The following is a 26,827-nucleotide window of genomic DNA, read 5'->3' on the forward strand; positions in this document are numbered from 1 at the left end:
TCAGGAAGTCGCTGTGGTGGTTGCTTGTCATGGGGGCTTGTCAACACCACGTCATTGAAAGGGGAGATGGCTGTGTCACGTGGTCAGGTCAGCTTCCTGTTTACCGCCTGTTGTACCCTCAGACTGTAAACACTGATGATTGCAACATCACTCTCACTGTTGGGCTTCATCCTCAACAACATATGCAGCATTGACCCTGCAGCCACGGGGAAGACTATTTTATACCTTTAATCCGTTTACCGTCATGGTTGTGGTTACTAAGGAGACATGAAGACGTGACATTGAGGAAACTTGAGCAGGCCGGGAGCGATCCTAGCGATTTCCTAACTCGCGGAGAGTCGCGCATCCCTTCAAACAATGTCAAACACCCGAACAAAACATGGTGATGTGGAGGACTACAAAGGTTTTACATTGTTTCAAATGAGTGTAGTGGAGTTTTAAGTTAGTGGAAACCACCAACCTACGTCTGGGAAGCTGAGTTAGCCTATTAGCTAGTCGTGCTAATTCCAGAACTAGCAGCAGCAGCCGCCGTGCTGTGAGTAGCTGGGTGTGCGGGCTGCCTGGCTCGGCTTGTGTCTAGACAGAGGAGCAGCTCGCCGGTGCCCTGAATTCAGGAAGACTCCCCGGCTCCGGCCCCCTCAAACAGGCAGTCAGGAAGAAGCTGACTGGGAGGGGATGGCTTGGTCGGTCTTCCAGTTCCAAAGGACAAGGCTCTGCGGTGTTTGAAGGAGGTCGAGTTCGGCTGGAAACCACCACCGTGGGTCGAGGCGCTATGATGGCCGCCTCCCCCTCCTCGGCCGGCGGCTTTACGGCCTCCGGGCTGTCGGTCAGAAAGAGCGAGGAAATAGCGGATTTGATAGATTTGTTTTCCAAAATGCAGTACAGAGCAAAGGAAGTCACTCCTCGGGTAAGACTTATGTATACACATCGTTTTCTACCTCAGATCAGGGCTAGATTCATTCGCGAAATGGATGAGATTTTGTCGAAAAGCAGCATTCTTAAATGTTTTTAATTTGTGACCAATTGAATATAGTTTTTTAAATATTCAGACCAGTCCTCTACATTAAATTGCATTTGCATTCTATTGCTCAGTCAACAATAATTCAATAAATGATTCAAGAATTGACCGCTAAATAAAGTAAAACTGTTTTCTGTCAGGCTTGTATAAGGCAAATTTCAGACTCTTCTGATCCTGAATGCCTCACATGAGGACTAATCCTTCCACACAGCATGGTAAACATATCGACTGAGCCACTTGCTTTAATGATGTGGGAGTTTGACACCACCTGCTTTCACTATAATACTGCTTGTACTTAGAAGGGCTTATTAGATCCATAAACACTACCTGATGTAGGTCTGCAATCGACAGACAACTATTTTGATAATCAGTTACTTGGTTTGAGTCACTATGTCAAAAAAAGTCAAAATTCTCTGAGGACGTAATCTTGGGCTTTGGGAATGACTGATAGACCCGATAACTAATCGATTAATCAAGTCCAAACCTGATGTAATTCATATTTGTGGATTTACCCTCCATTTAAATTCCTAGATTTAAATTCCAGTGTCTTTTGTGACATAATAATGCAAATTATAGAGATGGATCTGAATGAATGAATGTGAATTGTCTTTATTGTCATTGTACCAGTACAACGGAATTTACAGTACAATCCCTTAAAGTGCAGGAATAATTTAACATTAAAAGCATCAAAAAGAAGAGACTAGACTTTTAAAAGGCACATTTAAAACGACAAGCTTACACACCGGACTCTGTGGCTGTACCCAGTTTAGTTTCCCATTTAGGTTTATCATCTGTGTGTTACAGTAGTATTTTTATTGTATGCACCAAGCACATAGACAAATCTCTTGACATTAAATCTGATTCAGATTTCCAAGTTCTGTCAATTTCCAGAGGAAAAAAAGGTTCCATCTAAACCACTAGCAAAACTTTTTTGTTTGTTTCTCCTCAGGTGGAGGTGATAGAGAAGCGTTGTCTGGAGTTATTTGCTAGAGATTACAAGTACAGTATCATCCACAACGCCAATGGAGAAGTGTGTGGCCATTACCCCCGGCAGATCGTTTTCCTGGAGTATGAAAGCACGGATGTCGAGAGAGACAGGTACCTGTCCACCACTTAGTCTAAACATCAGCATTCTCCGATACAAAGTTCAGCCCATTCAGTTACCAATAACCATCTTGATTGTAAGCGTCACTCCTGCAATCATGTACACCCTACTTTGGTGCAAGGAGCAAAGGTCAGCCTCCGTCTCGTGTGTGTGTGTGTGTGTGTGTGTGTGTGTGTGTGTGTGTGTGTGTGTGTGTGTGTGTGTGTGTGTGTGTGTGTGTGTGTGTGTGTGTGTGTGTGTGTGTGTGTGTGTGTGTGTGTGTGTGTGTGTGTGTGTGTGTGTGTGTGTGTGTGTGTGTGTGTGTGTGTGTGTGTGTGTGTGTGTGTGTGTGTGTGTGTGTGTGTGTGTGTGTGTGTGTGTGTGTGGAGAGATCTGGACCTTGGCCATTTCGTTGTTTCAATATTCTTAGCTTCAGTGAACTGCTGAACCTGTTTTACAGTGTGACAGGGGACATTGTCCTCATGAAAATTGCAGCTCATTGGGAGACAATTGCAGTGAAGGTATTGCATGTTGCTGAAGGAGGTTCACATAAACATTTGCAATCACCCTGCCATGTAGCTGTACAAGAGGCCCAACTCCTGCTGCAGAAAACATCCCCCAAACAAGGACACTTCCTCCTCCAAATTGAACTGACTTCTTTACACACTTTGGGTTCAGTCTTTCCTCAGTCCTACCCCGAACATAATGTTTCCCATCAGACCCAAATAAACTGAACGTCCTCTCATCACTGAAGTCACGTTGGACCAGTTCTCCTCTGTCCACACAACATGCTCCTCAGCAAAGACAAGTCTAGTCTTTTTATTCTTTCTGCTGATGAGAGGTTTGGTCACTGCAGAGTGGGCTTTCAGTCCAAAAAGTCTTAAACTGTGAGACACTGTGCAGAGACAGATCCTTGTCCTGTTCAGCACTGAACTGGAGACCAACTCCAGCTGCAGTGTTGAACCGATTCCCCGTTGAGTCTTCTCATAATCCTGTCCTCTCATGCACTTGTTTTACGTGGACGACCGGCCTTTTTGAGGGACTTAAATGAATCTGTGTCCTTGTAAAGTTTAAATATTTTTGAAATCACAGACTGTGAACGCCCAACGTCTCTTTGATGGCTGAGAGGGTCATCTCTTTGGCCTTAGTTGCGGTTCGAATCCGGGCTGGGGCCCTCCTGTGTGGAGTTTACATCTTCTCCCAGTGTCTGTGTGGGTTTTCTCCGTGTTTTCTCCTCCCACAGTCCGAAGACATGCAAGTGTTAGGTTAATTGTGAATGTGTTTGTCTCTATGTGCCCTGCGATAGACTGGCGTGAGGGTGTACCCCTCAGGCCTGATGTCAGCTGGGATCGGCTCCAGACGATCACGACCCCATTAGGGACAAGCGGTTGAAGCTAGATGCACTTAATTCAGATGTTCATTGTGTGTTTGAGTTTTCACAGCCAAAGTAGCAGCAGGCAGGCAGTTAAGATATATCGGTTAATGTAATGAAATAACTGTAACCGACTCGTCAGATAAGCACGTCTGATTATTTGGAGATGTCAGCAGTGCTTCATAATTCTATTATCTATATGAGGTGCTAAATTCCATGGAAATGGTTGACTCATGTATAACTGGTGATGGTTTGTTTGTGCAGGTTTGAGAGCGCAGTGCAGATCAGTAAGTTGCAGGACCTGGTGAACCGGAGTAAGCTGGCTCGCTGCAGAGGGAGGTTCGTCTGTCCTGTCATCCTCTACAATGGCAAGGTACTCTTGGTACTGCTCAGCTGCTCTGCTTTTTTAGATTTAGATTTGTATTGTACATTTTCCAACATAAGAGACAACAGACAATCAAACCACCTGAAAACCAAGAAAACAACAAACAAATACACACATTTTTTTTTAACTATTAAGAACAGATAAACAGCAGTGAATCTGGAAAATAAAACAATACAGAATATATAATACTACACCATGGGGGGGGGGGGGGGATGCCAACACTCAATAGCTCACATACAGGTCACTCAAAGAAGGTAAATTTACATTAAAATCAAATCAAATTAGCTTTATTTATATAGCACCTTTCATACATATAAAGCAGCCCAAAATGCTTTACATTAAAATAAAATAAACATGTATAAATTAAAAAGTATTGGACCTAAGATCGACCCCTGGGGCACCCCACACTTAAGTTCATGCGTTCCTTGGGAACATGTATCCATGCTTAGAAGAAAGTGATGATCTGTCAGGCAAGAATGAAACCAGTTAAGAACAGTACCAGAGAGGCCCACCAGGTGTCTGAGTCGTGGTCTACTGTGTCAAAAGCAGCGCTTAGATCCAGTAGCACCAGGACTGACAGTCTCTGAGAGTCCATGTTACACCTGAGATCATAAACAATCTTCACGAGGGCTGTGTCGGTACTGTGGTTCATCCTAAAACCAGATTGACACACTAAAATCGTGTTGCTGTTAAAAAAATTACTTAATTGGATAAAAACAGCTTTTCTAAAACTTTACTTAAAAAGGGTAAGTTGGATACAGGTCGGTACTTGGCGAAATTGTCAGGATCCAAATTGCTCTCCTTCAGAAGGGGCTTCCCCACTGCCTTTTTAAAGGCAGTGGGGAATGTTAACTTACTGTGTACTGTTGCACTGTTCTAATATATTCATATAGACAAATACCGACCTGTATGGAAAAGATAACGTTTATTGTGAAGGAACCTTTATTTTGAAGGGACCGGATGTGGGGTTAAAAGACGGTTGTTGTTCTAGTTGGGAACAGGCCAAGATGGTGAATAAAGTTGGTGTTGAGCCGCAGTAAAAGTTTGTATTCTTTTCGTTTAACATTGGTAGCAGAGAATGGTTAGTAACTACAAAGTACCTCCAGGCTTTGACAAGGGAAAGCCATATGAAAGCTGGAAGAATGAAGTTGCTATTTGGACCAGAGTCATGGAGCTTGACAAAGACAAGCAAGCGCTTGCAGTTGTTTTGGCGTTGTCCGGGAGAGCAACGGAAATGGGAATGGAGATACCGGCAAATTACTTTAATAAAGATACCGGTATGAAGAATTTGTTAGACAAACTTGACAAAGAAGAAAAAGACCGAACATATGACGCTTATTCAAGCTTCGGCCGGGTTAAGAGAGACGGCAGTACGTCTATGGCGGACTACATCGTAGACTTTGAACAATGCTACTTTCGGATGCGCAAGTTGGATACTGCATGTTTGGACACAAAAGACCGACAGTTAGCCCTTACAGCATGCACCGATCTTACTTTTGCATCAATGAAGTCGGCACTGAAGAGGATATTTTGAGGGAATCCGGCTGGTGCATCCAGCATGGGAATTAACCAAGAAACGGTATATATTGCGGAGCAGAGATGAGAGAGAGGCAAGTCATGGCCACAAAAGGATCAACAGAGAGCGCCGTTGCCTGGCACAAACCCACTGGACAGGTATGGCAAGAGATCAAAGTGTGCTGTGTGTCAGTCCACATTTCACTGGGCCAAGGACTGTTCACATAAAAGTGAGCAAATCAAGTCAAGTTAACCGAGGACCGTGTAAATGGTCAAGTTTAGGAGTGCAATATCCCTCTGTACACCAAAGAGTTACCCTCTGCAGCAGAAATCTTTGTGACAGAGTGTTTTGGTTCAGCTATTATTGACACTGCATGGACACGGATAGTGTGTGGTCAACAATGGCTGAATAGCTACATCACTAAGCTAAGTGAGAGAGAGTTAAATGAGATAAAGAAAACAGACACACAGTCAAAGACCCTTCAGATTTGGAGATGGAAAAGTGATACATTCCACAAAAAAGTTAAAAATTCCTGCAAAAATGGGAGAGACTGGAATAGTACATTGAAACTGATGTTGTCCGAGCTGACATTCCATTACTTTTAAGTAAGGACTTTTAAGAAAATTACTTAACAAACCTGACTTTACAAGCTCTGGTCATTACTGTGTAAACCTTATGAACAACAAAAGCAATAGTATTCAGTGTGATGAACATGTGTTGACAACTGCAGAAAATGAAACTTCATCCAAACAAAAAGGAAGAGTATGAAAAAAGGAGCTGTGAGGATGAAATCCCCACAGTCACAGAGCAAATGAGTTCAGCGACAAAACAAAAAACCTTGCTGAAACTGCACAAACAGTTTGGTCATGCTTCTGCTGACAGGTTACAGCGGCTGCTAAAGAGCTCAGGAAACAACGATACACACTGCCACATCATCCTGCAAAAAATTGTAAGTGAATGTGATGTATGTCAAAGATACACTAAGACTGCACCTAAGCCTGCTGTCGGTCTACCACTGGCATCTCAGTACAATGAGAAGGTGGCTGTAAATCTGAATGAACTTATACCAGGTGTGTGGTATCTCCACATCATTTAGTGCAGGCAGCATTTTGACCACAAAGAAGTCTTCAGAAATAGTGAAACACTTTGTCCATGACTGGATAAGTGTGCATGGCCCACCTCAGAAGCTATTCAGCGATAACGGAGGAGAGTTTAACAATGATGAAGTGAGGGATATGGCGGAGAACTTGAACATAGAGGTTAAGACAACAGCTGCCTACAGCCCATGGAGTAATGGACTTCTGGAGCGACACAATCAAACGCTTACTGAGGCCATAATGAAAGTAAAGGAAAGTAATGGTTGTTACTGGAGCACTGCTATGGACTGGGCCCTCATGGCAAAGAATACCATGCAAAATGTTCATGGCTACAGTCCTCATCAGTTGGTTTTTGGACAAAATCCCAACCTGCCCTCTGTGCTCACTGATAAACCCCCAGCTTTAGAGGGCACAACAAAAAGTGATTGGGTAGCAAAACACATCTCTGCTTTACATGCATCAAGAAAAGCTTTCACAGAAGCAGAGTGTTCAGAAAGAATATGTAGAGCGCTGAGGAAACAAACACGTAATACAGATGAAAAACATGAAGCTGGAGACAAAGTGTACTATAAGCGCGTGGACTGCCATGAGTGGAAAGGGCCAGGAGTCGTCATCGGTCGGGATGGTGCTGTGGTCTTTGTCAGACATGGAGGAACCTGCATCTGGGTATATCATCTCAGACTGAGAAAAGTGAATGCAGCAAACATGGAGCAACATGTCACAGAGGATGATGCAGACAATGACACAGACTTTGAACAAGGACAGGACATTGATGATAATAATGGAAAGAACACAGAGCACACTGTTCCTCAGGTGCAACAAAGGTTCATGCTAAAAGACCCTGCAGAAATGACCACAGGGGGGAAGAATGAAGAATAAAATCTCACAAGTGACATAGAGCATGCAACAGATTTCAGTCTGAAGGCAGGACAAACTGTGAAATACAAAGACAGTGGTATTTAACACACCACTAAAGTTGTATGGTGTGCAGGAAAAGCCACAGGTAAATACAAACACTGGTACAACTTAAAGTATATTGAACCTAGTGATGTTGCAGGGACAACCGAGTCAACCGATATGTCGAGAGTAGAAGATCTTCAGGTTGAAACCCATGTTCCTGAGACCACTACCCCAGATGTATGTGAGGACATATTTGTAATTAAAGATGCCTCATTTGACTCAGCAAAATGCCAGGAGATAAAAAACTGGCACCATAATAATGTGTTTGAGGAAGTTAGAGATGAGGAACAGAAGTGCATTTCCACCAGATGGGTGTGCACTCTCAAAGAGTCACCCACTGGGCCAGTACCCAAAGCACGACTTGTTGCTCAGGGTTTTGAGGGGTTAGAAGCGTCAGAGCTACAAAAGGATTCTCCAACATGTGCTACTGAGTCTCTTCGGTTGCTTGTGGCAGTGATCTGTCAAAGACAGTGGACCATTAACTCTATGGACATAAAGTCAGCATTCCTACAGGGAATGCAGCTATAACGTGACATTTATATTAGGCCACCACCTGAAGCTGAGAGCAAAGGGATGTTATGGAAACTCAACAAGTGTGTCTATGGTCTAGCTGATGCCTGCCTATACTGGTACAACAGAGTAAAATAAATAGTTCTCACAGCAGGAGGAAAAGTGTCTCAAGTTGATCCAGCTGTTTTCTATTTGCTAGATCAGGATTGTACTGTTACTGGAGTTCTGGCCTGCCATGTGGACGACTTCATATAGGGAGGCACACAAAATTTCTCCTCAACAGTGATACCTCAGCTCAAATCTGCATTCCAAGTGGGGCGTGAAGAGCATGGGAGCTTCTGTTATGTAGGGGTGGACTTTGGGAATGTTAACAAAGGAGTGCAAGTACACCAGGACAACTACATTCAGCATTTGCAGCCAATACATATGGACCATTCACAAACTGTGGAACAAGACTCACCCCTAAATGAGAAAGAAAAGGATCAGCTCAGATCCAAGATTGGCCAAATTCTTTGGGTTGCAAGACAGAGCAGGCCAGATGTAATGTTTGATGCTAGCAACTTGGCGTCAGGACTAAAAAAGGCTACTGTACAGACTATTCATGAATCAAACAGAATAGTGTGTAAATTGAAGTCCAGAAGGTAGTTATAACTTCCAACATTTAGGTAGTGATAATACCCTAAGGCTGATCGTGTTCAGTGATGCCTCTTTTGGAAATCTCTCAGATGGAGGCACTCAGGGAGGACACCTTATCTTCCTAATGGGGGAGAGAGCCACCTCTTGCTTGGCTGTCAAAGAGAGTCAAGAGGGTTGTTCGCAGTACACTGGCAGGTGAAACATTGGCAATGTCGGATGGGATTGACAATGCCCTCTTTCTGTCTACACTCTTTTCTGAACTGACGTATGTTGTACACCCCACAACTATAACCTGTGTCACAGACAATCATTCACTGGTAGACGCACTGCAGTCTACAAAGTCAGTCACTGAAAAAAGATTGCGTCCTGAGATAATCAGCATCAAAGAACTTATTCAAAAACCAAAAAGGTTGAGCGGGTCCTTTGGTACAGCACAAGAGAACAACATGCGGACTGTCTCACAAAGAAAGGGGCTTCGCCTCCACAGCTAATGAAGGCACTTAATGATGGACAATGGGAACTTGATTAAACATCAAAACAAACACAGAGTTATTTTTTTTTAGGTGGTATGTTTTGATTTATGTCATCAATGTTGTGGTGTATCTGTTTTAAACAAAAATGTGTGTGTTTAAAAATAAGGCAGTAGGGCTCCAGTTGCGTACTAGGAATACATTGGTTTAATTTTTTTAATTTTTTTTTAAGGAGAGTGAGTTGTTAACTTACTGTGTACTGTTGCACTGTTCTAATATATTCAGTTAGACAAATACCAACCTGTATGGAAAAGATAACGTTTAGTGTGAAGGAACCTTTATTGTGAAGGGACCGAATGTGGGGTTAAAAGACGGTGTTGTTCTAGTTGGGAACGGGCCAAGATGGCGAATAAAGTTGGTGTTGAGCCGCAGTAAAAGTTTGTATTGTTTTCGCTTAACAGGGAAGACACCCATCTGGAGAGAGCAATTCACAAGGTTTAAAAAGTTCAAGCTCAAAGAACGCATAAAATTGTTTTGAGAGTGAAAATTGGGTCTAAAAGACAGGTTGTTGGGTCAACGTGAGAAAACTCTACAGAGTGTTACTGCATCACCCAGGACAAAATATCTCATGAAATAAAAGTGAAATCTGTTAAAAGCAACATTGTTTTGTTCTAAAAGAGTGGACCTAATACCAACGATTTTACCTCTGAAGCAGTCTGCAAAGTCCTCACATAGATGGTTTGTTGGAACTATGGAGGATTTCTTAAAATCACTATTAGTCAAACAAGCAATTGTGGAGAGGAACTTGTGGTCGTTCTTTTTATCTGGTTGAGTTGTGAAAAATGTGAAGTTCTTGCCTATTTTACTGCTCTACTGTAGGTTTTGAGTTTGTACCAGAATATGTTATAGTCATAGACGGATTATCATGACTAAAGGCCCTGGACACAAACTCACCAAGGCCCCCTGCCAACACATGCAAACAGTGCGCATGCACGCAAAGGCGCTGTGACGCCAGCCAATGTAATAATGTCAGCAAACGTAATAAACCACAGACACCCACTAATAATACTGACCATGCATGCAAAATCCAGCTGCTGACACAATGGAGCGGTTGTGTTGTTTCCACAAAAACAATATTACTAAAACACGAAGAAAAGAGCACAGTACCGTTATACTTGCTGTGTGTTTGTTTTTGTGAAACAATAATAATAATAATAACTTTGAATATTATCACAATTAAGTTATCAGTCTGTGATGTAAATGACAAAATGCAAACCATAAAGGCTTCTAACCAGTTTTCTAAAAGTGTCTCTATTTTAATTGAGAATCGTTTTTATATAAATTACACAAAGGAAAAGAAAATATGAGATGTTTTACATATTTCGGCCATAAGCGTTCAAACTGACCGCACATCACTTCACTTCGGTTTCATTGTTACATTTTTCATGCGGTTTGCTGCTTTCATTGTCTCTCTTGCCTCTAACTTTGTTAGCGGTCTCCAGCTGTTCCTCTTTAGGAATTTAGTTGTAAGTCAATTATTATATAGCTGTATTATATTGCCTGGTTGGCACCATGAGCAAACAATAACCGGAGTTCCCCTCCGTGAAACAGTGAGCGGAACAGTTAGGTGCTGAAATAATGTGACTCTGTGTAGCAGGGAAAGCCGAGGAAGACTGTGTGCATCCTGAGCACCTTGCACGCTGGTGTGGGCACCTTTAGTGGGGCGAAGGCAACACCAGAAACTGTGATGTGCTATAACAACACCAAGTACGACGAGGACAACCCGGACAAGATGCGAAAGGGGTAGGCTACTCTGTCAAAGGCGGTACGGAAGACGGCCGGCCAGTAGCGGTCTTTTATAACATCCTCCTCGACCTGGCTGGGATAAATGCCCGCATCTTATTCAAGGAGCACCAGCAGCAGGAGAGGCCGGGTAAAAGCGGCCGCGGCAGCAGCCGAAGCACCCACCACAGCAGCAGCAACAGACACAGAGACGGAGGCAGTGCCCATCTAAAGAGCTGCAAACGAAACCGAACCTCGGACACTTGAAATGCCTCAAGCCCGTGTTGTAGTACCATCATCTTGCCTCACTTTTCTGCTGAAAAAATGTCGAGATGGATGGAATTTTCTGCACCAAAGCTGCATCTCTGGCTGGTTTTTCTTTCCTTTGTTTTCTTTTAGCTGATCCACTGAGTTCCCGCTTCTCCATTTTAAAATCGCACTGTATGTTTGACGTATGTACGTCATTGAGTCATCACACATTACTGATTTAATCTTATAATTTCTAAATCTTTCAAATAATTTTATTATCATAGTACATTTTCAAAACAACATTCATTCCAATATTTAAAAAAAAAATTGTACCGAAAAAAAAACCCAAAAACAAAACCTCTGAATGCCCAGGGCCCCTATTGGCTCTTGGGCCCTGGGCACACGCCGACTTTGCCTATGCGGTAATCCGTCTATGGTCATAGTGAACTGTTAACTTTCTTTTTCTGAATTTCTTTTCAGTTTTTTTATTTCAGTTTGGTTGATATTGTTTTTGTGGAAAGTGTAGCCACTGAATCTAGAGCTGACCTGAGTTTACTGTTAAAATTGTCAACAATAAAATTGCAAGGTGCAGGTAAAATGTCAGCATTCACAGGGCATAGCAGTGCTAGCGATGCTGCACCCAGCAGCAGCACGCAGCATGTCCTCGGCTACGGGAGTAGCCATCTTAGTGTAATGCTCACTAATTTAGTGTCACATATGTGCTGCAACACGTCCAGTTGAGTAGTGTTTGGTTTAGATGGCTTTATTTGTGAGTTTTGATGGTAGAAAATCCGACTATACACTCAGTTGAGTCAGACAAGATACTTGCTGACAGTGTCCCACTGGTCCTCCAGGCCCTTATCAAAGTCTTTCAACAGATACACTGCCCGCTCCATGTTAGCAAGTCCTTATATTCCCCAGCCACAAGTCCCTAGTGAAACAGGCTGGTTGACGATTCTTCCAGTTTAGAAGAATTAATCTTTTGGTAAACAACCCAATGTCCAAAGCAGATTAATGATGACACCCACAATATTGTCTGGCTTTAGTCCCAGGCATGTTATGGGACAGACTTTAAATTTAACTTTAAGAAGCCCTGAAATAAGGGAAATTACTTTTGACCAAAGGGTTTTAACAACCGGACAGTACCATAGCAGGTGAAGTAGTGAACCTTTTTTCCCACAGTTGTGCCAACATAAATATGGGTGTCTGTATATACTCTATTTAAGATCTTGTATTGTATAATTCTAAATCTCACACATTTAGAGGAGCTCAATGCTGACCTCCAGATTGTTTTCCATTAAGCATCAAGTGTCAAGTCAAGGGGATTTTGAGGTCATCCTCCCAGGCCAGCTGGACAGGAGAGTATGCATTGGGGCTGCCCTGGAAATCAGTCTGTAAGTAGTTGTTGACACTGTACCTCTTAACAAGGTTGCCTTTCTTAAAAGCTGATCCCATTCAGCGCATGAGGCAGGTACCGCTCCTTCTTTACATTTTTAATCTATAACAGATGATAATTGTGCATATGTTAAGAAGGAGGCCGAACAGGTTGTTGAAATGGAACGGTTATAATACCTCTGCCACATTTTATTGTTCAAGGTACCTCCTCCAGCTGTAAGAAGTGGATTAAACCACATGGGAGAGGATGGAAGAGAAAGACCCTCTATGTTAAATGTCCTGTACAGCTGCTTTACAATAGAGCATGAAAAAAGTACAATATTGATTGTCTGTTAGGGAAGAATTTACTGTTGTGCCAGAAAGAAGACAAAATGCCAGTCCTGTATGTCTGATGCTGAAGAAGTTTGATTACTTGACCAAGAAGAACAGAAGAGTCATCAACACAAAGTTGTGCGTAAAGCCACCTCAATAGTTTTGGACTTTACCACAGTGTGGCCACAGATGTTTTGTGTTTTCCATATACAATCATTTTCTTGAGCCATTCCAAGCTGCCTACTGGAGCGTCCGGCTGGTCCGTACCACTGGTCTGTGGACAGACTGGACAGACCACTGAATTGGCTACAACCCTCTTTCCACTTTGAAATGGTTTACATATAGTTGCACTGCTTGATCTCAATTGCACTTTTTGAATATTTTCATCTGACCAAATCTGCAATAAAACCTCTGCATCAGACTGGTTTGTTTTTTATCCAGCTAAAAAATAGCTAAAAGAAACCATGCCGATGTACAGAGTGTCACACAAATGACCATTTTCTTTGCTATGGAGATACCTTCTTTTCTTGGCGTTAAGCAGCAACTCATGACACCTTAAGAGCTGATGGCAAGGGCGTCCTTGCTTACAAAATTACAAATGCACCATTTTGACTTTTCTGTACGTTTAAACCTCACTGCTGCAGAGAATGTGAAATTAAAACAACATCAGCATTGATGACCTGTGATTGGCCAAAGTCTCCCATCACAGCTAGATTTTCTAAAGCATGAAAACAGTGTACAAGTACAATATAATGATAGATTATTATGGATTTTTTTGCCCAACAACACCAAATATCCTGCATCCCCCAGGTTTAAACCAGGACTGAAGAACTTATATTAGCATATTTCTGTTGCTGGCACGACCTCTTTTCTGTATGTTGGGAAGACAACAAGATATTAAATAAACATGCTTCTATGATCAGTAAGACAACAGTCTGATCCTCTTTCTTTTTTCCCTCCACAGCATATTTGCCGGTCATCCACACTGGCAGGATGGGGGGAGCTGTATGGACGCACGGGCTACAACTACATCTTCTCAGGTAGGCTACTAGAGGCACGCATGTACGCATGAATGCATGCACAACTTAATTTTAGCCTAAGCAGAGGAAGTCGTGGCCAACTTATTTTCCATGGGAGGTTGCATTTCCCTATGTGCTCTCAGAGCTGTTAATAGACAGCTGTCAAACTTTTCCATTGTTCCTCTAAATGACTGGGTGTTTGCTTCACTCAGAGGAACAAGAAATATAAAAAGATTAGTCTCTAAAGGCACATACTGCAATAGAATAAAAATATGATCAAATTATTAAATAAACCAAACATATGTACCTTCTCTCTCTCGTATTTGGAAATGTAAAACTCCAAAATGTTGGCTGCAATTTCAAGTAGTCAAATATCCAACACCGTTGTAAGGTTCTTTTGGAGGACAATACCAGTGTCTTACTACTTTGATTTCTATCAGTTCTAAAATCACTGTACTCACAAAGTTAAATGCTTATAGTGGGAATGCTGCAATATCATAGCAAACATGTTTGATGGTGCAGAAACAGCCGTCCCAACATCAGACATGTATCCAAAGTTATCTGAAAAGGGAAAGTGAAAGGAAAGTGATTACCAAAAATTTCTTTCAAAACATCATCATAGTTAACAGTACATGTTTCTGCTTTCACTTTGACCTATTGTGCTTACTGTAGTTGATCTGTCCAGTGGGGGGTTATTAGTGTCATTTCAGGTGCAGTTGGAAGATTCAGTTTTGGACTGCAACTAATGTTCATTTTCATTTTCAATTAATCTGCTGATTATTTTCTTAATTAATTGAGTAATCATTTGGTCTATTATACATCAGTAAACAGGGAAAAATGCATTAGAAGAAGAAGAAGCATAATATTCATCAAACTGCCACAAACCGCAACGTTTACGTGTTTTGCTGGAATAAATCCTTAATGGGCTCCTTTCTTTTGGATTGACTTTTGTAATAGACTTTACTATGAGGGGAGCTGGTACAGGGGCCAGTAGGTAAGTCTTTAAAACACTCTTTTAATAAACTCTGGGTTCACTAACTACGTTGTTGGTGCTTTGTTTTCTGTGTAGGGACTCGTTTCATGCTGCTGCAGAGGTTTTCTGTTATTTTCAGCAGTATTAGTGGTTAAAAAAAGACATTTTAATACGTGCAACTAGCTGCCCAAGCTTATCCGCGTCTTTCTGGAAAATCTCTGTTAATCGTTAATACACAACAAAAAATTGTCTCAATGGCTTATTTGATGACCGAATTTGCCGAAAAAAGGGGATGATTATACGCCGGAATTTCACTTTAAGAGAGAGACGCACATAAAATATATAATATATATATTTATAAACTAGTGGTAGGACAGAATTAAAAAAAAAAAATCGAATTAATTATAGGCTTTGTAATTTATTAATCGCGATTAATCACATGTCAATATTTGACTTAAGAAGCAATATTTTTCAATTTAAATGGATTTTGGTATATGACTTAATTAATGAATACACACAACGATTAGTTGAAACAACAAAATGTGTTTATTTCTTTCAGTGAGCACAAACTTTTTGTAAACTTTACATCTTTACATCATATGTCTTTATTAATAAAAAAACAAAACAGTGCTTAGTACAGTATAATCAAGAAAAGTGGAAACCTAACATTGCAAAAAGATTTAGAATAATACCCATGGCATAAGATAAACAGTTTAACATAGAGTGCTTTTTCTCCATATTTTCAGAAACAAAAATGATCTATCAACTAATGACAGTCCTTCTTAGGAGCGTTGTCTGTGCTAACGTTAGCTGCAGCATATTCAGCGTTGTCTGTCCTAACGTTAGCACTGACAACACTGAACATGCTGCAGCATGTTCAGCGTTATCTGTGCTAACGTTCACTGCAGCATGTTCAGCGTTGGGTGGAGCGGAGGCTGAAGAGCACCGGTGGGAGGTGAACTTTTACACAGCCGTGCCCTTGTCCATGTTTCCACTTTTTTAGAACTCAAATGTCCGCCCACTGAACAGCTCATCATCTGCTTCTCATCGGTTTCATTTCTCTCGTGTTGCATCCTGTGCGTCAGTATTACGGGCCGGGCGGGAACTCGCGCAATGAGCAACGTTCCACACTGAGTGCAAAAATAAATTGAGATTAATTGCGTTATTTTTTATTTTTATTTATCATACTTAACGCGTTAAAGTCCCAGCCCTAATATAAACATCTATGGACTGGAGATGCATGTGCATTGGTGAGTTGGTGAATTAACTGTTCAGGCCACAGCTAGTGAACACACCCCTCTGCTACTAACATTACTACTTAACCATTGTTGCATTAATGCGAAGTGGCTTGTTGGCTAGCTTGTTAATTCCACCATGCTTTAATGCTACACTGTCACTTATTCTGTGATAGCAATGTGAAAAAAGTGTATGGATGAAACATAACCTTTTACAGTACAGTTATCTGCTCACTCCAAAGTGAACACACCATACCATACATCACTTCCATCAAACTTCACAGAGAACAGCGAGGGCAAAACAGCCTCAATGATCTGTTTTAACAGAATATTCTCTGGTCTGTCTTGTAAGAATCAGAAACAACTTTATTGCCAGGAAATAATTCTCACTGCAATGTGAGTGACAGTGAGGGCAGAAGATGCCCTCTGTGAAGGGATGGCGCTCGCTCCTTGTTAAATATATCAGCTGGTCCACGGGACATTTTTTTTCATTTTTTTATTACATTTTGTAGATATCAAAACAGGAGAAAGTACAATGGTAGTGCAATGTATCAACCATATTACAGTGAGAAAGTGACAGACTCTCGTAGGGATGCATTGTATAGTTCAATGAACACAGGCAGGTAAGAAACTGATTTGACGATTAGTCGACTATAGGCAAGACGTGACAAATCAGATTCGACTATAAATATTTTTTGTCAGGGACACCCCTATAGTGCAGGGTAAAATTACATTTTAGAGATGAAGAGAGAAGTTTTGTTTGGATTGTCACAGCTGTCTCTCCACTACGAGTGTCATTAAGAGGCCGTGTTCTGAATTTAGTAGTAACTGTTTCTTAAAGGGGGAGGGGATTGAGAGGTGGAGTAAGTTCCATCGAGTTTCAACAGTTCCTCTGCAATTTCCACCAGCCTAGCCCGTTCAGCCCTTCTCATTTGAGAAATATAGGATATCACTTGTCCCCTAATAGTAGCTTTAAGCGCTTCCCACAGAGTGCCACTGCTGACATCAGGGGTGTTCATAAACTCGCTGTAAGAGGGGATTTGAGTCGCAACAAAATCTTTGAACTTACTTTCTGACAGTAAGTGTGAGCTGAACCTCCATGGTGATTGTGGGATTGTATTTTGTGAAAAACCAATGTCAACTGTGGTAGGAGTGTGGTCAGAAGTGACTATTGGATGATACTCACATGCATTCACAAAGTTGAGGAGATTGTTATAGAGTAAAATGAAATCAATGCGGGAGAATGTGTGGTGTACATGGGGAAAAAAAGGAGAAAGCTTTCCGATCGGGGTTTCTACTGTGATGCATATGTTTTTACTGTGTGTGCTGATTTGGATAGTGTAATCTGTGTAGATGAAGATCTGTCGAGAGTCACATCCTGCACCAGGTTGAAGTCTCCACCTATGATAATGTGGTGCCTGTCAGTGTTTGGGATTTTTGAAAATAGCCTTGTTGATTTGAGATGTATTTCCTGCAGAAACATCACATCCCTCTTAAGGTGCTGTAACTCAGTCAGGCCTTTACCAATTTTGATCGCATTGTTCATTCTCTCAGTATTCCAGGAGATCAGATGCACTCCGATACCTGTCTTTACAGCATTGGCCATAGGAACAATGATAATAAGTTAGAATGACACTGTGTGACCTTAAGTTTTCTGTAGATGGAGGGAGAGAGTGGGGAGGAAAGGTTAAACAGAACCAACAAACAAAACAAAAAGAAAAGAAGGGGGGGAGGGGAAGGGACCCAAACCCAAACACACATAAAACAGTGCACCAACATAAAAAGAAACTGAAATGATAACAATTGTGACCAATCTGAGGGCTACTCCCATAGAAAAAAACCCCTTTTGAGCTCTCCAGCTCGCAACTAACAGTTGAACTGAGCTTCCGGGGTCTCCTCCCTTAACTAACAGTGTTGGACCGCTTAAAGTCACATAAGAATAATAGTAAAAAAAAAAAACTAGAATAGAATAGAATAGAATGCCTGCCTGTATGAAACCCCACAATCCACCCTGTGTTAGAATGCATACGCTGTATGGATACAGGTCACTTCTGTTTATCAGTCTGTCAGGTTCTGTCAGTGTCAGGCTTCAGTAAAGCCCTTTGACCAAACAGTCAACAAGAGTACTTCAGATAACCCTATAAAATAGAATAAAGCTGTCAAGAAAATATATAATAACGAGCTCCCAGTACTTAGCGCAAAGGCTGAGTAAAGATAATCTGAATTCACATAACAGTGTAAGCAGGCATAAAAAAAGGATGAAAAAATGGGAATTCAAAAAACATCAGAAAACACCGGAGCTCGAGTCAACATGTCCACAGTGTGTTAAAATGTCCATTTAGCGGTTTCTGTTAAAAACTCTCTAACAGACAGAATATCAGCAGCTCATCAGTTCTTTAACTAATAATGCAGTTAGCACCACACAAACTTACTTTTATCCAGATAACATGACAGTGGCTCATCTGTGGTGAAAACAACAGCCTCCCGCGGTCCTCTGTGCAGGTGGATGTTATGAAGGCTTTAGCCTCGGTGTCAGAAGAGAGCCTTTTCCTCCCTCCATCCTTCATCGTAATGACAAGCCTGGCAGGGAACAGCTGTGTGGGTCTGAAGCCCAGGTTATAAAGCTCCGACATCACCTCTAGGTATTTTTGGCGCTCCGCCACCACCTCTCAGAGAGCCTGCGGTGAGCCCTGTCACATTCTGGCAGAAGCTTGTCTTGTTGACTTGCATTTACCTTGAGGGAGTCTATCTTCTGATCGTGGACACTTTGGCGTGGACGTGGTCCAGCTTTGCTTCGAGCATTGGAATGGAGGCTTTGAGGTCGACGGAGAGGGCTTTGAACTCGGCGGAGAGGGCTCTGTGCTGCTCCTTCAAGAGATTAGTAATTGGTGCCATGCTAATCTCGCTCCCTTCCTCATCTACAGGGCTAGCCTTCGCCCTCTGGTCTTTTACAGTCTGTCTGGTCGAATGTGTCGGCATATTTTGGTGGTGTATCCGTCTAACAAGACAAATATCACTATTTGTAGTGACTTTCAGGGTCCTGAAATGTGAAATTATCCAAAGTTGTGGGAGCAAGACTCGACCAGTGTCTACCCCATCCCAACCCTCATGGGACATTTAGCAGTTTTTCAGGGGCATACTTTACAGCTTCCACAAACACTATGAATAAGTGTGGACTGACATCGATGGAACGCAAAGGTCTGACACTTGCATGCTGTTAGGACATGATGTAACTCCTCCGTTCTGTTTTTATTTTTAGCTATGACTTCCTTCTACTCTCTGAATCAAACATTATGGGGGACTCGTCTCACTGTAGTTTTCTATGATTGGTTGATTGGCGTGTCTTAAGGGCAGGCATGAGGCGGACTAGCCAATAGTGGGATTTGGCTGAGGAAAAAACCCTGTGCAGAACATAGAACAGCAGTGGATAGAATGTGCCTTACAGGTGATACTATGATCTCTCTGCTTTGGCAGATTGTCAACACGTTCTCATCCTTCACAATCTAATATCATCATATCGCCCACCCCTACGCTGCAGCCTGTTTTTGTCCTTCAGAATTGCAGTGCAGGTATTGAATGTTGCCGAAAAAGCCATAAGAAAACATCGTTGCAATCTTCTCTTCTGACACAGTGGTTACTGTGTAATGTGTACTGTGTAATTTTGATCACTGTTTTTTTTTCACAAACTAAAGATTTTTGTTGAAGTGCCTTTGTTATTTGAAAAACATGCTAGTACAGCAGTGGTTTAGACACAGCTGATATTCTATCAAATTCTGAAAAATAAAAATAAAACATTATTTCAGAATAAATCAAGTATTAATTAAAAAAGCAATACGTCTTAATTTATTCTGAAATATTGTTTGTGTATATGCTTTAAAATTTTTGTAGCAGGTACATTGAGTCTGAATGGTGTATGTTCAAAACTTTTTTCAACCCTAAATCCAATAAGAGGGGGTGCTATTTAAATGCTTTTCAGAGTTTGAGTCCTTGTCATTATCCTTTCTTCAAAGTCAAGTTTATTGCATCCATAACAATGGAAATTACATTGCTCATGCCCACCGTCATGCCCACATAAAAAGAACCTCAATTGAGGGTAGATAAAAAACATATGCACCTGCGCCTATAGTTACAGGCACTGATATAATAACTTAACATAAATCAACATTACATGACAATAAGATAACATTTAAACATAAACACATATACACCTACGTATATAGGTTCTACAAAAGTATGTTTAAAGTGCTCATTGTGCTGCCTATCAGCTTGGGGTATAAAATAGAGAGCATACCGCTTAGTGCGTGTCACGGGTGGTCTTAGCTGACCACTGCGTACCATAACCTTGTTGCCCAGACAAGTATGGAGAGGGTGACCAGAGTCTTGAATAATCTTAGTTGTCATTTTCTCCAAACGGTCTTAGTATACTCTATCCAGTGTAATTGTCAGCCCAGCCATTTTTCCTGCCCTTTTGTTTAATTTATCAATCCTATTCTTCTCAGTGACCCCCGCTTTACCTCCCCATCCCACAACACAGTAGCTCCACACACTACATATCACAGACATAGCAAATATTTTCATTACCTCAGAATTCACATCAAAAGACTGCAACTTGTGTCCTCAGGCTTGGACTCAGTTTGACCAACATGACCATGTCAAAAAAACACCTAATTATTTGTATGTTTTCTCTTTCTACTGTTGCCCCTTTAATTACCAGTGCCTCAGTTTCTCTCTTGTTTCTTCTAAAGTCAATCACTAGTTCTTTAGTCTTCTTGATGTTAAGCTCCAGAAAATGACTGTCACAATACTCAACAAAGGATTGTATCTTTTTTCTGTAGTGGCTTTCATCATCCTGTTCAGTTAGACCTAGTAATGCGGTGTCGTCTTTAAATTTCACTCGTTGGCAACCCGAGTGCTGAGGGTGATAATCTGCTGTGTAAATAGTAAATAAGAAAGGTTATAGGACTGTGCCTTGGGGGGAACCTGTATTTGTTGCCATTACTCCTGATGTTATTGTAACCCACCTCAATCACCTGATTCTCAACCCCACCAAGACTAAGGAGCTAGTGGTGGATTTCCGCAGGAGTAAATCTGCCCCCACACCCATCTCCATCAACAATGTGACTGTGGATGTTGTCCAGGATTGCAAATACCTTGGAGTATACCTGGATAACAAACTGGACTGGTCCAAGAACACTGAGGCTGTTTACAAGAAGGGCCAGAGTCGTCTCTATTTCCTCCGGTCATTCAATGTATGTAACACCATGCTGAGGATGTTATACCAGTCAGTGGTAGCCAGTACCATCTTCTTTGCTGTTGTGTGCTGGGGCAGCAGACGCCAAGAAGATCAGTAAGATCATCAGAAAGGCTGGCTCCGTCCTGGTGGTCCAACTGGACTCTTTGGTGGTGGTGTCTGAGAGGAGGATGCTGTCTAAACTGCACAGTATCCTGGACAACAACACTCACCCTCTCCACCAGCTGCTGACCTCAAGCAGAAGCACCTTTAGTCACAGACTCATTCTCCCTCTGTGTAACACTGAACGCCGGAGGAAGTCCCCTTCCGGTGGCCATCAAACTCTATAATTCATCTACCCGCGGTCAGGTAAGGAACAGTGGAGACACTGTGTCCTGAGAAAATGTCACTTTATATCACTTAAATCACTTTATATCATCACTGCATCACTTTATTAAGTTGTACTATTTAGTTGTACTGTAACTTAGTTCAGTAAGAAATGCTGCTACACTTTGACACTGTTATCACTTATCGCTCCTTATCACTTATTTAGTTTGTACTTATTTTATTTCAATATGCTGCTAAACGGCACGGTGCATATTGTTGTATATTCTATATACCTACGTTTAACCACAATATCTGTTGCACTCTGTCACATATAGTTCATTTTTTTAATTTATTTTATGTTAGCGTTAATTTATTTGATTTATGTTAGCTTATTGTTACTCAGAGCCTTTGTATTGAAACTGTTGCACAATAATTTCCCTCGGGATAAGTAAAGCTTCTTGAATCTTGAATCTTGAAGTAAGTAACACTGGACCAGAATACTCTAGATTCGTAGGAGGGAGTGATGAAGAATAGGATTAGATGCCAATTGAGTAAGAGAAACACACAGAGGTGAGTTTAGCAATGCCAGTGTATTAACATGTATGGCCAGCCTTCAGTTTGTTTTCTTTTGAAGTGTCTTTTTGAAATTGGTTGCACCCTTTAAAAAAATAAAAAATAAAATGTCTCTTGTTCTCCAATATTTGCAGGGGATATAATATGGGCGTATGTGGATAGTATTTTGGCGTTTGGGGTGCATGTATGTGACTTGATAGATGAGTCGTTAGGATGACAGTAATCCTCATTAAAGCAGTCCCCCCCCCCTCCTTGCGTCACCGAATCTGCTGTTCTGTCTCACCGAAAAACTTTAAATCCATTGATCTCAACTAGTTTATCAGTGTTTCAGTAAATGCCATCAAACTTATGGATCTGAATTCATGCAGAACCAGACATTTGCTCTCAGTTCATCGATTTTATTCCTGATTGACTGCACATTGCCCATGATCAAGGACGATATTTACGGCCAGCATTTCCGTGATTTAAATCGCTTCAAAACTCCCCTCGAATTAACCTCTTTTGCGCCTTCTTATCTCTTTCGGGATCTCTCGGAAACTCTGCCAAGTTACCCATTAAACTCTTTTGTTGTTCCAGGGAAGCTCCAATCTCTCTTAGCTCCGCAGTTGAGTAACAAAGCTCTCAAAGCCGAGCACTCACGATTATCCAAGGACTGCAGTAGGTATATGCAGAACGGCAACAATAAGAACTTATTGATGTTCATTGTAGCGTCTAAAATAGCAAATAGTGTAGTAACACAGGGGATAGCGAGGTCAGCCACAGGAGCAGCGACAGTGATTGAAGATATTCGTCTTTTATGCTTGTGTTTTTTCTAGGGGGCACTGATGACACTGATGAGTCTGAGGAGTTTCCAGAGGACGAAAGTGCAGTCAGGTAATCACCAGATGAATGTACAGTGAATGTGAGACACTACCTAGAGTTAAGTCAATTGTGACGACAATAAAACCCAACAATGACCCCCAGTGGAAGTGTTAAAAAGTGATGCGTTACTGACTGAAAGACAACTGGTCAACTTCTCATCAAATTAAGCAGTCACCCAGAGAGGCCATTTTTTTATCAAAACTTCTCTGATTTCATTTTCCTTCACTGTCTTTGTCTCTCCCTCCTTCCCTCTGTCCTCCTTCTCAGGAACGGGGACTCCCAGCTCTTTGACAAGGTTCGAGGTCATGACATTAAGCTGCTACGTTACCTCTCGGTTCGCTACATCTGTGACCTGATGGTGGAGAACAAGAAGGTTAAGTTTGGCCTAAAGTAAGGAACAGCACAGACTTTCTTGAAATTGATGGAATGAGGTGACATTCCTGGAAAAACTGCCGTATTACAGTTTTTCTCACATTATGTCAGTATTAAATTTGTTTTATCTGTGCAGTGTGACGTCCTCTGAGAAGGCAGACAAGGCCCAACGCTATGCAGACTTCACCTTGCTTTCTGTGCCTTACCCAGGTAAACTCCTAATGTTCACCTTTTTCACTCGAGCTTGACTGATAAATTCTCCAAATCCTCTGCAGTTTGTGTTGGCAGACAGTAACACAATGTTTCTTTTCCTAGATGATAAGAGATCAAAATATATGGCCTTTTTAAATAAATTCAGGAGCACAGTGAAATTTAAAAATATAATAAGATAAGTTGTGTTTTGGAACAGACAAACAGAAAGGTGGGAGTATGTGTAATCATTCTCTACTATGTGTAATCATTCTCTACTATGTGTGAAGATGTCCAGAGAAGCAGAGCAGGCAGAGGAAGCTCAGATTGTGAGGGAAGACATTTTCAGAGATATTCTTTTTCTTGATATTCTGACAGGACAACAGAATTAAACCGATATTCATTGTATATCACCTCATAACATTCTAAAGACATGTCTGAAAACACAGACAATATCAGTAGAAAAATACATTTACAAACATTTTCTAAAATTTTAAATGAACCTAGGCTGCCTGCAGCCATAATACAGCTGCAACACTGTTATAAAGACATAAACAAACACCAAACAAGGTGCCTTGTGTAATATGAACAACATTGACCTCTGAACTCCTACCTGTTCATTACACACCTGAACAAAATCCCGGGGAAAATTATTAATATTTTTATTTTGAAATGGTGGATCGTAACCAGGTTGTAGGCAGAGCTTCAAAATGCAATAAGAAGAAACAGGAGCAAGAGACAAAAAAATATCAAGTGGACAGTTATTGAAAACTGCATTAAAACTGAAACCAAATCAAAAGTTTAAGACCGTAGCCTAAAAAGGTCAAAATCCACACTAAAATATGGCTTTAATGTCATTTTCTGTCAGACATTAACACTGGCATGACCTGATGGCAAAGGCAGAAAGGTTTCTGTCTTTGAACGTGGCAGGTGCTCCACAAGTAAGTCGAGGTTCGCTGCCGAGGTTGGACGCAGTAAGACTACTCAATCATTTTAAATTTCTTCAAGGGGATGAACCAAAAAAAAATTTCACCTGCACTGAGCTGGAGGATCTGACGGGCTGTCCGTGCGGACACAGGCCAACCCTCGAACCAAATTAAGGCCCTTACTGATGCTGACTGCAACCCGTTAACCATAAGACGGCATCTGTGAGAAGGGCTTTTATGAACAACAAAACATCTTCAAAAACCACGTCTCCTCCCACGCCAAAACCATGCCTGTTAGGACTTTGCAAGGGAGCACCAAACATGGGACATTGAAAGGTGGAGAAAAGTTTTATTCTCTGATGAGAAAAATGTAGCATGGACAGTTCTGATGGCTTCCAACGTTACTGTAATGATAAGGAGATCCCACTGGAGATGTTTTTTAAGCGACACAATGAAGGAGGCTACATCATGATCTGGGGTGCTTTTTCCTTCAATGGAACAATGGAGCTCCAGGTTGTGCAGGGGTGTCAAACGGCAGATGGCTATGTAGAGATGTTGCATTAGTTATCTGAGGGCCCCCGTCTGTGTGCTGTCTTATAGTTATTGGGCGACAGTCAGGATCAGTATGGGCCCTTTTTGGGGTTGAGGATCAGCCTGTGTCTTCACGGACAGCCCGTCAGATCCTCTGGCTCAACGCAGGTGAAATTCTTTTGGTTCGTTAACCTGACTTTTTTGTTTTGTAACCGTCAGGATCGACCAAGAAACTTAAAATTATGGCGGCCCTGAGGCTTGCCACAGTACAAGCAGTGTTCCTGTCTGTCATGTTAGTGGCTGTGTTATTTGTCTGCAAAGTGTCAAGCTTAATCAGATCAGATCCATTCCTCAAAGTGATCTGGGCCCATCTACATCCTTACTGGAGGAGAAATTATGGAACTTTAACATTTCAAACCTCTTTACACCATGGCTGCTGGCCAAAAGACAGGGCTGCTGCTCCAGCACCTTTGCCAGGTTTGGGAGACACCCTTACCGGCCACCGCTCCCAGCCCTCCTTCTGTCAGACGTCAGATCCCTCCGGCACAAAATGGATGAACTCCAACTCATGATACACACTACAGTAACTGCTCTGCCATCTGCCTGACCGAGACCTTGCTGGATCAATCAGTACCTGACCAAGCGGTAACACTTCCAGGTTTCACATTACATCGTGCCAATAGATCATCCAAACTATTGTGCAAGGCAATAGGCGGTTGTCTTTGCACAATGATCAATGAACGCTGGTGTACAAATTCCAAAGCACTCACCCAAGTATGCTTCCCGCACCTGGAATACCTCACTGTCAAATGCAGACCATCATTCCTCCCATGGGAGTTCACATCAGTAATTATGATCTGTGTTTACATTCCTCCTGAGGCTACCGCTAACACCACCATGGTCAAGTTAGCCAACTAGACTTCTCTTAGACTTAGACTTAGACTTGTCTTTATTGATCCCTTTGGGATGACTCCCGCAAGGAAATTGAGTGTACTACGTCTTCTCAGTGGAAAATTCACACCCAGACACAGAAGTCATCATCCATTGGTACTTTAAGTTAAATCTTCCAAGATACCAACAAAACTTGTCCAGTGCTCGTCCACTAAAGCCAATGAACAACTTCAGGGTTGTTTCGCGTGCACAGACTGGTGTGTTTTGTATGCGGCAGCTGACCTCCACAATGTCACTGTTGCATTGACGTCATACGTCACTTACTGCGTGGGCCTGTGCATATCACTGAAAAAGTCAAACACTATATTATTATTATTATATAGTTATTATTACAATATTAATAAACCCTGGTTTAAAAATTCAGCACATCTGGCAGGAAACAAAGAACAATACATGGCTGCCAAATACAAACTGAGATCGGCTATAAGAAGGGCCAAATCCACCTATGCCACTAAACTAGAACATATCACCACTGGTGACACACGCTTCATCTGGAAAAAACTCCAAAACATGAAAAACTACAAAAAGAAACCCACCCATGACAGCGACAGTAGAATAGAATAGAATTACTTTAATGAAACCAGACTGGGAAATTATTTTGTAACAGCAGTAGTGGGTCAGCAAATAAAACACTTTGTACATAACATACATAGAATCCAATATATGCATAGTGTATATATACAGTGCACAGTGTGCAACAATAAACAATAATAATATATCCAACAAAAAATGCAAAATATACTATAACAATTATAATATATACAACAAAACTGTAGAGAGACCAAAGTTCTCTGTCAGGCAGAGGCGAGAGAGTTATTATATACAGTGATGGATTGTGGCAGGAAAGATTTCGT

General features: G+C 41.6%; 1 protein-coding gene across 1 annotated transcript in view; it reads left to right on the plus strand.

Annotated features, from left to right (window-relative positions):
* The first annotated feature begins 126 nt into the window (after positions 1-126).
* Positions 127-26,827, plus strand: part of mtmr14 (myotubularin related protein 14) — a 95,061-nt gene continuing 68,360 nt past the window's right edge. The window contains exons 1-7 of the mRNA XM_083938910.1: positions 127-907; positions 1,968-2,116; positions 3,739-3,847; positions 13,751-13,826; positions 22,959-23,016; positions 23,272-23,394; positions 23,513-23,586. Of these exons, the coding sequence (XP_083795036.1) occupies positions 773-907; positions 1,968-2,116; positions 3,739-3,847; positions 13,751-13,826; positions 22,959-23,016; positions 23,272-23,394; positions 23,513-23,586 (724 nt within the window). The 5' untranslated portion in view covers positions 127-772. The remainder of the gene's footprint in view (positions 908-1,967; positions 2,117-3,738; positions 3,848-13,750; positions 13,827-22,958; positions 23,017-23,271; positions 23,395-23,512; positions 23,587-26,827) is intronic.

Source organism: Echiichthys vipera (genome assembly GCF_963691815.1).
Source record: "Echiichthys vipera genome assembly, chromosome: X".
NCBI classification, from domain to species: domain Eukaryota; kingdom Metazoa; phylum Chordata; class Actinopteri; order Perciformes; family Trachinidae; genus Echiichthys; species Echiichthys vipera.